This window comes from Spermophilus citellus (genome assembly GCF_964194105.1).
Source record: "Spermophilus citellus genome assembly, chromosome: 11".
NCBI classification, from domain to species: Eukaryota; Metazoa; Chordata; class Mammalia; order Rodentia; family Sciuridae; genus Spermophilus; species Spermophilus citellus.
The window spans coordinates 115,788,611-115,806,652 of NC_138192.1; the positions used below are offsets into that span (position 1 = coordinate 115,788,611).

The window sequence follows — 18,042 nt, forward strand, 5'->3', positions numbered from 1 at the left end:
CTGAAAACTAAAAAATAAACATTAAAAAATTCTCTCTCTCTCTAAAAAAAAAAAAAAAAAAGAAGTGAATGTAGGGCTGGGGTTGTGGCTCAGCAGTAGAGCGCTTGCCTAACAAGGGCGAGGCCCTGGGTTTGATCCCTAACACCACATTAAAATAAATAAATAAAGACATAAAAAAAAAGTGGAATCATCTTAATAAAAAAAAGAAAGAAAGAAGTGACTGTAGATCTAGGTAGGCAGAAAAGACCTGTGAAACCCTTCAAGTATAATTCAGGACTCAGAATATTGAAATCACCTTTGCCAGGTTGAGAGGGAGAGCCTATTTCAGTTAAATAACAAAGCAAAATAATGAACAGAACAAAAAATATACTTTCCATTTTAGAAGACTTTTTAAAAAAATTTTTTAGCTGTAGTTGGACACAGTATCTTTATTTATTTTTATGTGACGCTGAGGATCGAACCCAGTGCCTCACACATGTGAGGTGGGCGCTCTACCACTGAGCCCCAGCCCCTGCCCTAGAAGACTTTTATTAACCTAAAATTAACTTCTAAAATCATGAAGTGTTTTCTAAGTTGACTTTTTGTTTTTAGGCTCTAAGTCAATTTAATCCTAAGTAAAATCCCAGATAAGTACAATGAAGATAATTATTATAGCTACCATTTATTGAATAATTATAATATTCTAGTCAATATATAAATAAGCATTTTATGTAAATTTTCATTTAATTCTCAGATGCCATGATCTGCATTTTATAGATTAGGAAGTTGAGGCTCAGAGCTGTTAAGTATCTGGCCCACGGTCACAAAGCTCAGAGATGGTAGAGATGGGTTTTGAACAGGACTGCCTCCAAAGCCTATGCTATTGTTTAATGGTAATCTGCTCAACAAATGAATAAATTCAGCTTTTCACTAGTCTAATGTACATATATGATTTCATACATTATCTTAACAAAAGGGCGCAAGTGTTAAGAACATGGTAACTGATAAAATATAAGCATGCATCTTTTTACAGACTAGTGATTATCTTTGAATTAATAAAATCACATATTGTTCCATATTTCCTTAAACCAGAATGTTGAAAAACTAACATTTTTAAATTGAATTGATGATAAGTTTTCATTTTGTTTTGGGGTGTGTATGTGTGTGTTTTTTTTGTTTTTGTAGTGCTGTGGATGAAACTCAGGGCCTTTCACATGCTAGGCTGCATGCCATAGAACTACATTCCTAGCCTGCTTTTTGTTTTTGTTCTTTTAATTGTGAATTACTTTTAAAAATTTAATAGGTTTTTCAATTTGCGTGTCTTAATGTTGTCAAGTGTTCTGGGTTTCTATATGATAGATAAAAATTTAGCCGGAATTTTCCCAAATGTCTGGCTGTTCTTTGAAAAATCATTTGGGTACATTTGGAAAAGTTATCATTAGCTGTTCTTTAATAAATCAGGAACTATTATAGATTCTGTTAGGGCAAGTCGAGCTATATGAATATAGCAAACTAAAATATAGGTTTATTCCCATATGTTTAGAGTAATGGTTTTCTTATGGGGGTATGGAAGTGGAGATGAGGAGCATTTGAATTACAAGGGCCTTACCCATACCTTTGAGACTCATCTTCTTGAGCTGCTGTTACCATGCAAGTACTCCAATAATTTCTCAGGTGAGAGGGCAGGAAAAAAACATAAGGAACATTGCCCTGAATAGCATGTGTCATGTTGTTATAAAGAAGCTCCAAGCTCCAGATTACATAGATCAGAAAGAAGTTGTTCTTGGTAGGTACATGCAGGTGGTTATGATTTCAGGAACTCCTCATTATTTATTTTCTAATTGAATATTGGTGGATTGCTTTGACCCCTCTGATAACTTTGCTGGTAAGTTAATTGAATTTTAAAAGGGGAAAGAAAGGACACGCATACTTATTTCTGGTTTCACAAGTTTCCCTTTCTTCAATTGTATCCCTTGCTAATTTGTTCTTCACTTCATTCTCTGCAGTTCATCAGTGCTTTGTCATTGAACTTAGAATAAAGTCCAAGCCACATAATTTGTTTCTAAGAGACTTCATGATCTAATCATTGTTAATCTTTAATATGATTTCTCACATTTCTCCTCACACTGTGGTGCTGCACTACTCCAAAACTACTCCAAATGTACTTTAGTTTATATCACTCCAGACTTTGATTCACAATAGCGTGAATCTCTTCCTGGGACCTTGTGCCCAGATGTGCCTCTGAGTTGTTTCCTTTTTATCTATTAAGTCTTAACTTAGGTGTCAGCATTTGCTGACCTTCCCTTAACCTTCAGTGACCAGACTTGGTGCCCTTCATATGTGCTCTTATAACATATAACCTTTGACGCTAATGCTGCATTGCAGTTAATTTCACGTTTGTCTCTCTAATATCCTCAAAAGCAAGATTATGTCCCGTACACTGTCATGTTTATTGTATTCAGGACAATACAGTACACACACTAGGTGCTCAGATGTTTGTTGTGTTGATGAATGGTCATCTTCAAGTAATAAGTTGTCTCTGGTTGCTATGAATGTTTTCTTATAAAAACATTTTGAATAGAATTTCTTAGCAATGTGTGGCATTACGGCTATATATGTTTTTTGTTTTTTTTTTTATTGGATCAAAACCAATTATTTTCCTCTCTTACTCTTGTAGGTCCAGAGAAAATTCTTTATGGGAAGTCAAGTTCTAAAGGTCTTTGCAGCAAAAGGTGATAAGGTGAGTTAACTGGATCATTCAGTTAGTGCTTCAGAATTGAACTGTCATTTGATGAAAGTGGATTGGTTGGGGCTTTTGAAGTTTAAAATGACATGAATTCTTGCAACAGCATTGGAAAAATTCACTGACCTTTAACTGTGAAAATGGAGAAATAATAAATGAGTTTGTCTTAGCATGAGTAAAACACTTGAGGACATAATCCTACAATTGGAGACCAAGTATATATTAAAAAGAAAACATTTTGAGTGACTTCATTTAGGTGTGGGAATTTCATGGTCAAATGTTGAGGGGGTCAGGGTCAGGTTGACATTTTGATTTTTCATAAAAACTGAACATATAGAGCTGGCATAAGCATCCTGGAGAGACACTTCAGTGGCTCACTGAACTACTTCTATTATTGAGGAATTTGATCTTTTCCCCCTCCCTCTTCCTCCTCTTTTCTCACCTCCCCAGAATTTTTGCATCCTATACTCATACCTGCTTCCTTTATAAATAGTTTTTTTCTGACCACCAAGTCAGAACTTATTTACGACTGTTGAATCAGGTTTCCAAATCCATGAAGTATTTAAAATTGAAATTAGTAAACTGAATATAGTTGGTTTGTCTGGGAAGAGGTAGGGTGTTGGTATAACAGGTATAGCCCTCTTATTATCCTCACTTCTGAAAGGTAGCTGGCTGTTGATCTAGATAGATGGGTATGCCGTTTGTTATTCTATGAAAAAATTAAAATTAGAAGAAAATGTGTGGATTCCACTCACTACTGAATGGGATAAATTAGAACACAGTTGAAATGGGGAATCTTCATATTTGAGAATTCTAGTTCATAGGTTTTTCCTGAATCAATTCTCAGAAATCATTTAGGTCTGGTGTGTACTGTCAAACTACAACTTGTTTTTAACTTCTGCTGCTGAGGTTTTAAATCCCATTTGTCTCTTTACGCAAGAAAATTCTAGTCATTTTGGGAGAAATGCTGCATGTGCAGTGAGGAATGTCATGTCACTAAGCTGTGTTGAGAATCATGTGTTGGGTGATTATCTGGATTTGATAGCCAAGGGCAGCCTTGTGAATTGTGTAATTAGAATCTGGCTATATACAGATAACTACTTCCTACTGTCAAATAAAAATGTAGAGACAAAGCTTCAAAGAAGGAACTTCTATTTGGGAATGAAGAATAGGATTATGACTCAGGGCACACATACACAGGCCTGGTGGCCTCTTTTGTGTTTAAAGAACAAAGAAAGTTTGGGGATCTTATTGTAAACTTTAGCATTTGCACAGAGAGTCAGTCCTCTGTGCAAATTACTAGGAAAGAAAGTCATTGCCACTTTGGTGCTTGAGGGAGCTGGTGAGCTCTGCTCATTGAGCTGTGGCAGTTACTATGTAAAGCTGCTTTTGAGATTGTATTAGTGTTTCGTCAGTTGCTAAGTACTGATAGTCATAAAGTTGCGCTCTCATGGGATTGAGATGATTCTGTGAGGCAGTTCCTGAAGCAAGCATCAGTTGTCTTATGCTTATTTTGTCAGTGAGTATTACTGTCTCCAAATGGATTTTTTTTTTTTTTTTTTTTTTTTTGTTGGTCAGAACTCCATCCCTATAAGTTTCCAAGCAGTCTCTGTGTTCCCTCTTCCTTTCCATGGCTTCTCCACTCCATTTTTGTGGTTTGTGACAGGAATGACTTCATTTTGTATAATGAATTTTCAATACTGTACATTGTAAGGTCACTTCAGTATCACTCAAGAAGAGATATTTTCAGATCTATTGGCAAAGGATGAACAACTTTTTGGTGTCAGTTTTTAATGTGGTGGTCAAAAAATGGTATTGTCTTATTGGGGTTTATGAGGTAATGTTGTAATCTGTGTTAATACATGCATCTTTCTTAAAAGGCGGCAGCAGTTGCACTTTCCTCCTTGATTCATGCCTTGGATGAATTAGACATGGTGGCTGTAGTTCGATACGTTTATGACAGAAGAGCTAATCCTCAAGTTGGTGTGGCTTTTCCTTATATTAAGGATGCCTATGAGGTAAAACCCACAGGTTTATTTTTTTGTATTCTCCCCGCAACCCATCCTTTATGCTAAGCAGTGCTTTTCAACTGTTAATATGTATGGGAATTACTTGGGGATCTTGTTGAAATTCAGATACTTATTCTCTAGATCTGGAGTGGGGCCCAAATCCTACATTTCTTGAAAACTTTCAGGTAATGTTGATATTGCTGGTCTATGAACCAAGTTTTCAATTGTAAGGAAACAACATGACTTATAAAAATATTTAAGGAGGTTTTTATTAAATCAGTAAGGGTTAACTGTGATCTTTTCTCTCAGTTCTTGACCTTCTTGACTTCAGAATCAAATGGGAAGAGAAATACCTCCACTTTAATAAACAGGGATTATGAATAAAGGTTGAGGATATGATTTTTGTTGTGATCCATGTAAAGTCTATTTGGGGCTTTTCTGTTTTAAAATATCTGTATTTAAAAAATAAGTCTAGATTCCTTACCAGAAATATAAAGTGAAAGCAAATATCTTGACTTGCAGGTCAGCCTTCCAGGCACCCTGCCTTTTCTCATTTTTTCTACTTGATCATGCATGCATTCTACAGTTTGCATTTTTTTTAGTTGTCAATGAACCTTTATTTTATTTATTTATATGCGGTGCTGAGAATCGAGCCCAATGCCTCACACATGCTAAGCAAGCACCCACTGAGGCACAACCCCAGCCCCTTAGTAGTTTTGTTTTTAAGCATTTCATTAATGTTTAATATTTTTCAAATTGTTTCCAGTTGTGAATAGTCAGTAGCGCAAGTCAAAACACTTTAGTTTTTCATGTGCCAGATTTGAGTTTTCTGATTTCTGAAATATTTCTGTTGTGCCATTTTTACAACATTTGGGACCATTTTTATATTTTTTCCATTAACTTTATTGTTTCTGCTTTTGTCCCTTCCTTTCTCATTAGTGCTTAGTGTATGTGCAGCTGCCTTTCATGGAAGACTTGCGGCAATATATGTTTTCATCCCTGAAAAATAATAAGAAATTTACTCCCACAGGTGAGTTTATTTCCATTTAGTTCACTAATGGCTCTGCATGCAGATTTGTTCTTGGGCAATCACCTGGCTCCAGTCATTGGTTGTTGATAAGATTTCACAGGATGGAATTGGTTGGTTCTGTTCTTATACTCCTGAACTATTTTTTCAGTACTAGGAATAGTTTTGCCTTGAACTTTCTAAATACTGTCTAGTTCTCCCTTCTGACTTTGAGCATGTGTCTAGGGAATAGCTTGTTGGTGCTGGATGTCTGTTCTCTGATTGTGATCAACTTTGCCCCTGCTGAAATGAATTGGTGTGCAGTATCACACCATGTCCTACATACATGAAAAAACTTGGAAATTCACATGACGATACTGGAAATGGGCTTTTCTCTTTGCCCTCCTTTTATAGTTTGCAGTAAGGTTAAGTCTCATTGTTATGTACTTCTAGCATCTAGGAGTTACTTGGAACTTAATGAGAAACCCTGTTATTTGGCCTCTGGCTGCACATGTAGGATATTACACAGAATGAGTCTCAGAGTCACAGGTCCAGTCTTCCTGAGAGCGCACCATTTAAGACAACTGTAATAAAATGTAGCAGGGGACAGAATGAGAAAATATACCTAAAAGAACAACAAATGATGGTATATAATTTATTCTTCAAGTTTAATTTATTATCCGTGTCAGTGTAGGATTAAGGGGTTGTAGGTGTGTTCTTCCTGTGTGTTGTTTTGGTTCGACCTTTTCGGAGCAGTGTGCTGAGAAAAGGCTAAGAATTAAATGGGTTCCTACGGCTGGGATCTTTGTTGTCCTTCTAGAGTTGAGGCCCTCTACGTCATGGTGGAGGCAGGAATGGACCCAAATGTATAAAGTTGTCACTGTGTCACAGTCTTGTCTCTACCTCTTGATCATTTCAAACTTTAAATGAGTAGAATATTTTTTAAAAAGAACTTTGTTTAATAATTATTTTATAGACATAAATCATCAAAATCTCAAAAATCAGATATCTTTAGATCTGTTGATCTATTTTCTGTGTGTTTACGTATTTCTGTTTATATTCTTTCCTGTGGAAAAATGGATTCTTAAAGCTGTTTAATGTATTTCCCTAGTTGCTGTAGGAGTCGATGTAGTCATTGTAGGAGTTTGAAAGGCCAGAATAATCTGGCCTGATACTAACTGGTAGTAGCAGGTGACAATCACTGAATGTTCACATGTGTAAGTATCATTTCCTAGCTAATTCTGTGTGGACGCTGCACTCGTTAGCTTAAGTTGGTGATAGCTATGCCTTTGTCTGAAACCTTCTCTGGAAAGTTCAAAAACAGGAAAGAAATGTGCCACAATACCTACCTCTGTGCTCTTTCATTTATAGTGGCTGTACAAAGGGATATCTGAAATGGTGAAGAATAGAAGCAAGGTACTTTTGAGAGACTGCAGGCATAAGGTACATTTTACCTTTTGCCTAGTGACTGTGAATCCAAAAACAGTACTTTAGTTCTACAGCTGAACTGCTGTGAATCAGCACAACAGAAGCATTTAGGAAAGAGTTGTTTTTCATCCACATCGCTTTGGACTATCCCAGTTTTGTTTTACTTGGTAATTTTTTTTTTTTTTTTTTTTAGTTGTAGATAGACACATGCCTTTATTTTATTTATTTATTTTTATGTGGTGCTGAGAATCACGCCCAGTGCCTCACACATGCAAGGCAAGCGCTCTACCACTGAGCTACAAACCCAGCCCTTGGGAGATTTTTTTTTTGAGGACCACTTACTTGCTTTCTGTTGGGTATTAGAAAAGACATAAAAAGGTTGTCATGGAACTTTAGAATATTTTGAATAGAGTGGGGTAAGATATGTACATGGATGTATGTCTATGCAGGAGGAACTGATTCTAAGAGGAGAATCAGCTCACTGTGGTCCAATGGTGTCTTCCTATTAAGGTTCTAGACTCTGATAAAAATTACATTAAGTATTAGAAAGTTTATGCTTCATTGCCATAGGGGTTTTCTTTTTCTTTTTAATGTCTTTCTCTTTAGTTAACTACTAATTTTTAAAAAATAGTCAAAATAAATAGTACACGTTTCTCCATCATACACTCACCCCACCCAGGAGTTGGGCCTTCCATCTCTCCGTTGGAAAGAGTTGCTTCAAAAGCTGCCTATGATGTTCTTCAGTTTTGAGGGAGTCAGAGAAACCTATGTCCTACTGTCATCAACTTCATCCAGGACTAGCATATTCCTGCCTCTCTTTTTCACTCCCCTTCCTCAGCATAAATCTACAATTTAATCCAGTCTTTACCTTCCATTTCCTCTGGCTTAAGATTCAGAAATACACATTTTATATTTTTCTGTACTTTTGTTCCTCTTGAATAAATTTGTAGTGTAACTTCTTCATCTTACCTCAATGCTACCTTTATGACAAATGTGGTCCTGGAACACTTTTTCCCTAGTACTGATTACATTATTATATAGTTTGTCTAAGCTCTCCTGCTATTTTTATATTTTAAAAAAGTCTCATTCACATGAAATACAAGAGAAAGGCCTGGAAAAGCATAAAAGAAGAATCTGCTTTTTATTAAGCCTTTCCTTATTTTTTTAAAACTAACCTTATTCAAGGAAAAAAAGAAAAAAAGAGGGGGGCCGGATTCTAACTTTTCCTTCTAAACGCTCAGAATACTTTTCTCTTTTCAAGTAGCTCATTGAATGATGAATATTTTGTTCAAATTTCCATGGAGAAGTCGGGTTTTCCTGTGGCTGTTGTTCGTTTTTTCTGGAGTAGACTCTTTTGCTTTTGATATGATACTCCATTGTCAAAGGTTCATCAAATGGAGAAGCTGAAAAGAACCTAAGAGGTCAACTACTCTAAAAAGCTCTTTCACAGATTAAAAAAACAAGACTCAGAATATTGCATACATACAGAATATTTTTGGCAGAACCAGGACTATATAACCTGCTGGTATTGCAGTACTTATAAAATAGAAAGCTTTTGTTTTAGTGGAGAATAATGTGAATAATCTTTTTTTTCCTTTCTGCTTCTCTGTTTATCCTTGTCTTAAGAGGCACAATTGAGTGCTGTTGATGCTTTAATCGACTCTATGAGCTTGGTAAAGGAAGACAAGGAGGAAGACACCATTGAAGACTTGTTTCCAACCACCAAGATCCCAAATCCTGCATTTCAGAGATTATTTCAGGTGAGAGAAGAAAGATGAACCAGTCATATTTGTAGCAAATAAAAAGAAAGCTAAGTGAAAAGGTAATTGGCCAGTCCCAAATAAATCTAACCACAGAGGGCTTCATTTGCTGTATTTAATAAAAGAATAACATTTTCCTGATTTGTGCTGAGGAAGGAGAGGACATCTAGTTTTGGATGAAGTTGATGACAGTTGGACACAAGTTTCTCTGTCTCCCTCAGAACTGAAGAATGCAACAGGCAGCTATTGAAGCAAAGTCTTCCCCGGAGAGGTATGGAAGGCTCACTCCTAGGTGAGGTGAATGTGTGAACCTATGGTGTGGGAAGCCATTCTGACACGTGATTGGGTGACTCCCGTTAAGGGCCTGAGGCGCTTTGGCTCTGTCGAAGCTTTCCCGGCCCTTTCCTGATGAGAGAGCCCATCCGTGTGGGGGTGTGCCTGACCACTGACCCCGGGGACCCAATCACTGACCCTGACCTAGGAGTGCAGCCCCCCCTCAACCTTCATTGGATGGAATTCTCCCCTGAATCTCTTGTTCCCCAATAAAGGGCTACTCCCAGGCGTGTTCGCTCTCTCTCTCTCCTGCTAGCCCTGAGTAATCCTCGCTGCCCTGCTGGGCGGCTAGAGGTGGGAACCAGAGAGGTGAGCCATCTCGGACCTAGCAATATAAATAAGGTAACTGGTCTGTGTGTTTTATTTCGATCTCTTCTAACTAACTTTATGCCTAGAACCTCATTAATGAAACCACTGCGCAGGCCGCGTGGTAGACTATGGACTGTCCATTTTGATTCACTTCACAAAACATCCTTAACTAACCCAATCCATATTGGGGCCTGTTTTGTTTTGAGTTTTTTTAAATTATTCTTTTTAGTTATATGTGACAGTAGTTAAAATACATAAAATGCATTTTTAACATCATACATACATGTAGTATACCTTATCATACATACATGTAGTATAACTTCATGTATGTATGATATTTTAACATATCATACATACCTGTAGTATAACTTCTCATTCTTGTGGTTATACATGATGTGGAGTTACACTGGTCATATATTCATATATGAGCCTATAGGAAACTTACATACAATTCATTCTACTGTCTTTCCTATTCCCAACCCCACTCCCTTCCCTTCATTCTCATTTGTTTAACTCACTGAACTTCTATCCCCCCACCACTGTGTGTTAGCATTTGCATATCAGGCCTTTGGTTTTTTGGGATTGGCTTATTTCACTTCACATGATAGTCTCCATTTCCATCCTTTCACAGGCAAATGCCATAAGTTCATAAAAACAAAAGTTTTTATGGCTGAATAATATTTCATTGTGTGTGTGTGTGTGTGTATCATATTTTCTTTATTCATTCATCTGAAGGTACCTAGGTTAGTTCCATAGCTTAGATATTGTGAATTGAGCTGCTATAAACGTTGATGTGGCCATGTGACGATACTAGGCTGATTTTAAGTCCTTTGGGTATATGCCAGGGAGTAGGATTACTCCATCAAATTCTTATTCCATTCCATGTTTTCTGAGGAATATCCATACTGCTTTCCACGCTAGCAATGTATGAGTGTATCTTTTCCCCCACATCCTTGCCAACATTTATTGTTACTTGTATTCTTGATAATTGGGGCCTCTTTCGAATCAAGAGATCCTCTGCATGATAGAAACTGCCTGTTTTTGGTTTTGTTTTGTTTTGGTGTTTGGAATTCCTTTAAATAGCGAAAAAAGAATATTTTGTTCTGAAATTAGAAATATGAAGTTTAACATGTAAAGGCCTGCCTCAGTGAATCCTTTAGTATTCTATGTTATAACTGATGAAAACTGCATTGGTGTTTTGATGTATGGAATTGAAGACCTGAAGCCTATGCCATTTCTAAGAAAGGAAGGAGCTGAGCAGTGAGAAAGCTTTCCAAAACAAGAGAAACTTCTACTACTTGCCAGATTTATCTAGGATAGGCTCTATTTATGTTCAGTAAATTTTTTTGGACTTAAAAATGGATACAAGTCATAAATGCAGAAAGATTTATCTTTCAAAGCTGTGAGCACTGATAACTTAGTTTTTTACAGCATAATCAACTTTGCTTTCTTTTGTGGGGGAGAGTTTAACATGGCCCGTCTACATAAAGAATATGTACAGATTCTTTGTCTTCACTAAGGATGTATAAGTTGAATTTACTCCCCCCACCAAGAAACAAATGTTTACTGAGTACTAACTATGAAGCATGAGCTAAAGATAACATAGGCCCACTACTTCAAGGACTCTTTGAGAGGAGTAGAGAAATAATAAAGCCAGTTGTTTAAACAATGATGGGAAAAGACCACAAGAAATAAGAGGAAAAGAGGCTTCTCTGAGGAATTAACATTTGCACAGAGTTCTGAAGGAAAAGAGGGGTGCATAATGTAATGAGGGCATGTTGTGCAAAACAGGTAGCATACACAAAAGCATGACTATATGAAGACGTCATGTGTTTAAGGATCCACAGATAGTTCTGTTTCTCTAAGGGGAAGGTGGTGGTGAAGGTAAATAGGGAGGTTATTAAGAGCCATGTGCACCTCGCTCAGCAATTTGGATTTTGTGGCAGTGGGTGACCATTAAAGGATTTTGTCAGCAGGTAGGGAACATGGATTTTTAAAAATAGTTCTGGTGGTGGCATAGGAGATGGACTAGAGGCCAGCTGAGAAACCCACAGTGGCCTGCTTGAGGCCTGAGTTAAAGCAGTGATGTAGAGACTGGAGGGGGGAATGGAGTTTGAAGGTACTTAGAAGGTAGAAGAGATAGGATTTGAGGGACCAGATGGTGGTTGGCCAGAAAAAAAATTGAAATTAACAGTCCTAGTGGGGGTGACTAAAAGGATGATGTCACTATTAATTGTGGTAAAGAATAGAAGGAGCAGATGAAAAGATGTGTGTGTGTGTGTGTGTGTGTGTGTGTGTGTATATTTCTTTTTTTGGCATATGTTAAATTTGAGTTATTTTTTGACTGTCCCAGTATATATATTCAAAGGAAAGTTGGAAATAGGAAATAGGTGTGCAAAGCCCCGAAAGTCAGTTTTAATATATAGATTTAATAGTCTTAAATAAAGCCAGTAGTTAAAACAATGGTGGAAAAAGACCACCTCTTTCAGAGAGCATGGTGAGCAGAAAAGAGAGCCAGGTACTCCACTATGTGAGTGAGCAATTAGGAGTAGATGTAAAAAGAAGAGCTGTTACTAAACAAAACCAAGTGCTCCTACCTCCACCCTCAACAAAGGTCATCTTGGAAGGCATGAAAGAGAATGAGTGTCCAGAAGGAAGGACAGGAAAAGATGTTGCACAATGATGAGCAAAGGTGAGCTTAGCAGAGGGCCTTCAGGGGCTGGTAGTTAAGTTTTTGATGACTTCAGGGCCCAGTGTCAGTTGAGTAATGAGGTGGAACCTAGGTTACCTCGAAGATACGGCTTTTCTGGCAAAGGGAGAGGACACATTAAGCTGCAGGAGAACACGGGGCCTGTTTTCCTCTTTAAGTATTTAGAGTTGAGAGTGAATGAGCTGACAGAAGAAGGGAGAGATTAATAATCAATCTGTTGGCAAGAGGGTAATTCTAATTTTGGAACAAAATGCTGAAAATGTATCTTGTCAAAAGTACAGTTAAAATTACCTTTTAAATAATTGATGTTAGTACTGCTATAATCAATATGTTAGTGCCCTTTGAATTAGCCATACAGTCTGTATTTTTCCCTCTAATCTTTTTCTAATTATAAAAAATCACATCAAGGAGTAACATTTACTTATTTTTTTTTTAAGTTTTTATTATTGGTTGTTCATTGTATATATAAAGGATTGGGATCTCAGCTTCCTAGTTACTAAAGCATGTCACTTTCTTTTAACCTCATTTTTTTTTTTAACAAGTTGGAATTTCTTGCTTAATGAATTTTATAGATATCCTACTTAGCTTTATTTATCTAAAATGTGAACTTAAGAAAATATGAGTAAGAGGTTGTTGCTTCAGAACATGTCTTATAGATTCCTTCTTATTGACTTGTTAATAAAAATACTGTTTAATAGGATTGCCTGAAAGTTATACTGAAATTTTGTTGTATTTTCCACTGGCTGTTCTAACTACTTTGCAAAACATGCTAATTGGATATCACAGGTAGAATCTTCAGGAAGTCGGCCAGGTTGAATGCTTGATTACTGCTTATAAGTTTTTTTTTGTTTGTTTGTTTGTTTTGATACTGGGGATTAAATCCAGGGGCACTCAACCACTGAGACATATCCCCAGTCCTTTTTTTGTATTTTATTTAGAGACAGGGTCTTGCTGAGTTGTTTGGGACCTTGCTCATTTGCTGAGGCTGGCTTTGAACTTTTGATCCTCCTGCCTCAGCCTCCCAAGCTGCTGGGATTACAGGTATGCACCACTGGGCCCAGCTACTGCTTATATCTTTAGGACTTTCTAAGCTGAGATATTTTAAATGACTTGGGTGAGAACTGTGAATTAAGGTTTATGCACAAGGTTATAGTAGATACAGAGGGCTTGGGGCCATTTTGGTTTTGCCTTTTGCTTTACACTAAAAAAGCCTTAATGATGCTTAAGGGAAAGTCAGTTAAGAAAGAAGAAAGCCAAAGTCAAACTCAGAAATGAATGAATATACTATAGAGAAGGAAGAGTTATGGTTTGTGTTTTGAAAGGGGGCAGGATCAAACATGGAATTTCTAGAGGAAATTGGTACTTAATTTCTACCTGAGGGTTTTCTGAATTTGTAGGACATTGATTCTTGGATGATATTTACTGTTAAACCTGAGTTACCTTTTACTTTTTAGAATGGAAACTTTTAGCTTATGCTTTCTTTATTGTAGGAAAATAATTCATGGGATAGTATAAATAGTATGCTATAAGATTATTATATATTATATAAGATTATAGCTTGAAATTGCAGAAGCTGTTCAACTCCCTTTTTTTCCTTCAAAATTACTATATATATACACACACACACACACACACACGCACACATAAATAAAAGAGGGGATGTAGCTCAGTGGTAGAGCACTTCCCTAGCATGTGCGAAACCCTAGATTTGATCCCTTGCATGGCAAAAAAAAAAAAAAGAAGCTTATTCTCTAGCATAATTTTGAATTTATTTGCCACACCAAGGAAATATCAGATGAACGCTTTCTTTTCTTTTATCTTAATACTATCTCATTGCTTGCCTTCCTGAAGACATGGGTGCCTCCAAAGCCTGGTATAGTTGCCTGTAGGCAGCATGGGGCTATTGGATGGAAGTGGCTTGCCATCCAATTCCATGCATGTGAAACCCTGCCTTGTCCCTTGTTCCTTGAGCCTTGCCCCACTCCATTAACAGCAAGAGCTCTGGGAAAGAGTACTGCTTCATTCATCTTCTGTCAGGTGCTGATTATATGCCAGGCATGATGTTTTTTCTTGGAATTCAGCTGTAAACTAGACACAATCCCTACATTCAAGGCAGAGTTCTAGGTAATAAGCAACTAAACTAAAAAAAAATGATGTGGTGATTTTAGATTGTAAATATTATCAAAAATATAAAATAGGGAAAATGATAGAATGTGATGAGGTGGTAGGAAGGGAGTGCAGGGGCTACTTTATATACAGCATCAGGGAAAACCCTTCTGAGGAGATAATACTTCAGTAAAGATTAGGATGATTTAAAACAAGGGCCAATCCTAATTGTAGGTAGTGGAATGTGCTCATAATCTAGCAATTCAGAAGGCTGAGGCAGGAGGGCTGCTTGGGCAACTTAGCAAGACCCTGTCTCAAAATAAGTTAAAACTGGGATGGGCATGTAGCTCAGTGGTAGAATACCCCTGGGTTCAATACCCAGTACCTTAAAAAAAAAAAAAAAAAAAAAAGGCCACCTCTCTTGGGGGAGACAGAAGAGGCAGGAATATTAAGCCCAGGACCCAAAAGCAGGAACAAGCTTGGATTGAGTGAAACTTGAAGAACCCAGCTTTGCTGTGTTGTGAGTGAGAAGTGGCAGGTACCAAGACTGGGGAGGTGGGTTGGTGCTGCAGTCATTGTAAGACTTCTGGGATATGGTAAGGAATTCATTTTCAAGCAGAAGCCTGGTGACCAGTTAGAAGGTGATGGTAGTAGGCCAGAGGAGGGATGTTGGTGTCTGGCCAGAGTGGTGACTGTGAGGACAGAGAAGAGAGGTGGACAGACTGGTGGAGATGCATTCACATTCCACTCTCCTGGGAGGTTTGGGGCAACTCGGGGTTCTCGTTTCCTTCACAGCCTTCCTCCTGGGACTCTTTGATCTTGGGCAGCTCTCCTTTAGCCACCTGTTTGATCCACCACACATTGAGTTCTAAGAGTGAGTGAAGGAGCAAGCACAGAATGAGTAAGGGGGTATTAAAAGATTTGTGATGAGAAGGTTATAATCCCAGATTGTTAGAACCTCATTTTCCCCAAGTAGTTAAAAGCAACTGTGTCTTTTTATAAGATGAAACTACTTTCTAGGAGGTCTACTACTTTCTAGTAGAAGGAATTACTACTCAGCGTGGGCCTGTTTCCTCAGTTGGTTTAAGACATGTCCAATGTCCTGCTAACAAAAGTGGTTAAGGGCCAAACTTTATTATTTCTTATGTCTGGTATGAGTCAAGTATCCCTCCCAAACCAAAGATGGAGTATCCCTGACTGTAAAATAGAAAGAACACATTTACAAACTTTCCACTTGTGTTCTCTTTCCCCAACAGTGTCTGCTACACAGAGCTTTACGTCCTCAAGAGCCTCTGCCCCCAATTCAGCAACATATTTTGAATATGCTAGAGCCCCCCACTGAAGTGACAGCAAAATGTCAGATTCCTCTCTCTAAAATAAAGAACCTTTTCCCTCTGACTGAAGCCATCAAGAAAAAGGATCAAGTAACTGCTCAGGACATTTTCCAAGACAAGTAAGTATCTGATGTAGTTGCCCTTAAGGTTAGTGATAGTCCTGGGGGCTCTGGAATTAAGGCACTGCCTTGGGGATTGTGGATTTGAGAAAGTGGGAGGAAGAAGCCTTCTGATGCTTGACCGTTGTGTTGGAATATTGGTTTCTCATTGATTCATTGTAGTCATATTTCATCCTTGCTTCTCACTTGGGATTTAGAACTACCTTCTGGGTTGTTGACATTTTGATCAGCATCAGATTCTTGGTGAATTATACAAAGGGAGGATAAGCAAAGTCTTTTAGTATCTAAGGCTAAATTTTACCCTTTTTGAAGTGTGGAACTAGTGATGAGAGGAGTATATTGAAAGATGAGGTTCTTTGGTGGGGAGGTTAGGTGTTAGTGTAGCTTTTGGAGGAAAAGTGGGAAGAGGAATGAAAAATCTAGCTTGCCTTTAACTATTTTGTGAATGTGGGAGTATATACAAACCTGGTTATTCTTTTAGGGAGTTACTTGTAGGTTAACAATTACACAATGCTTTTCATACGATCCTTCAATCAAGCTTACAAGTGGCTATTAAGTTTTTTTCCTTATTAGATTCTATTCAGAATCTTTATATTAATTTCCATTCAAACAAAAACTTTATTCTTTATTATCCAGAATCATTTGGATATATAAATCTTGATTTCACCAGGTTTCAATCAACTAGTTATTGGTGACTTTTTTCTCAAACCAGTATTATCTATTCATTTCTTTATGCTGCATTTTGGGATTTGGCTTTACATCACGACACTCTTTTCATTTTTCTTTTGATTTGCTTCCCACAGCTGTATCTTCATTGAAAAAGCAAAGCTTATTATTATAAATACCCCAGTTGAAGAATATGGAGTAATTTCCAGAAACCTTCGCTGGTTTCTATAAATCATTGATTTAGTGAATTACTGTCTAAGTCAAATAGAGAACTTTGAATTTTTGTGTGACTTTCCAGAGGTTAATACCCCAAGCTTTGTTAGAATTGGGAGGGGAAAAAATTATATAGTCAATAGATTCTATCATGAGCATTACTAACACATCCTGGGGAGACTTAACAGCTCTTCTTAGTTTATGTGCCTTCTACACAGGAAGAGTGTCTAAAAATCCACTTTCCCTCTGCTCTCCTCATTTCCCTGTATGCCTCTGGGTTAGTAGATGAGAACAGTTCAATAAAAGTCTGTGGCCTTTTCTTCCCATGACACCGTGCTCTGTCTCACTGCAATCACAGGCTATTCTCTCTCTGTGCATTAAAGCTCCAGTTCATGATCTTGATTACGTTCTGGTGTTGTGGGAAAGAAATGGGCCATTTTCTCCTCCTCCTCTGATTAGAATGTAAATTAGCTGGTTAAAAAATGCCCCACAGAGACCCAGAAGGCTGTTGTTCTGTGATTTGGTCCCTGCTGTGATTGTACCTTCAGCCCTAGTCCTCTTGCTCACTCTTCTGGAGGCTGTGCGCTAGGCTGAGCTTTTTGTTTTTTGCTCCCATAGTGGTTTGGGATGCAGCCAAGTCACCTGCCTGGGGCCCGGGAATTATCTCACTCTTACAGGCCTATTTACACACCTGTTCTCTGCTCTTTTTCCTCAGAAGTCTTAGTTTTTAAGAAATTCAGAAATAATGCATTTGGCAAATATTTATCACATCCTTCCTGTATTCAAGAGAATGATTCAGTCCCTTCTGCAAAATTCTTAACACTTTTCATTTTTATGATTAGGCTGTAGTCAGCTTTAGAGTAGTTTTCTTGAGGGGGGAAATATTGCTAACACTGAGCTATATTTTTGTATATAATCACCATCCCTGAATCTAGGGTATACTTTTCCAGAGGAGGAGTGTGGGCTTCAGATTGGGGAGTGGCAAATGTTGAATCAGGAAGTATTGTAGTCCTGAGCTGAGAATCACTAGTTTTTTTCCCTGTCTTTGTCATTCTTGATCTGATTTTGGTTAAATAATTTTACCTTTATGAGATTTTCTCCATCTAAAAATGGCCTTATCTCAAGAGATCTTATAACTATGAAATGATGTTAAAATACTTCAGGTTGGGCTGGGGATGTGGCTCAAGCGGTAGCGCGCTCGCCTGGCATCCGTGCAGCCCGGGTTCGAACCTCAGCACCACAAAGATGTTGTGTCCGCCGAAAACTGAAAAATAAATATTAAAAATTCTCTCTCTCTCTCTTTCTCTCTCTCTCTCTCTTTAAAAAA

The 18,042-nt window shown here is 37.6% G+C and overlaps 1 protein-coding gene across 3 annotated transcripts in view; it reads left to right on the forward strand.

Annotated features, from left to right (window-relative positions):
* The window catches only part of XRCC5 (X-ray repair cross complementing 5), a gene marked incomplete at its 3' end in the record, with an annotated part of 84,537 nt that overhangs the window by 21,302 nt on the left and 45,193 nt on the right, over nt 1-18,042 (forward strand). For all 3 annotated transcript variants that reach the window (XM_081261319.1, XM_081261318.1, XM_081261320.1), the window contains 5 exons: nt 2,657-2,719; nt 4,603-4,740; nt 5,671-5,761; nt 8,792-8,925; nt 15,640-15,836. In XM_081261319.1, coding sequence (XP_081117445.1) covers nt 2,657-2,719; nt 4,603-4,740; nt 5,671-5,761; nt 8,792-8,925; nt 15,640-15,836 — 623 coding nt within the window. The remainder of the gene's footprint in view (nt 1-2,656; nt 2,720-4,602; nt 4,741-5,670; nt 5,762-8,791; nt 8,926-15,639; nt 15,837-18,042) is intronic.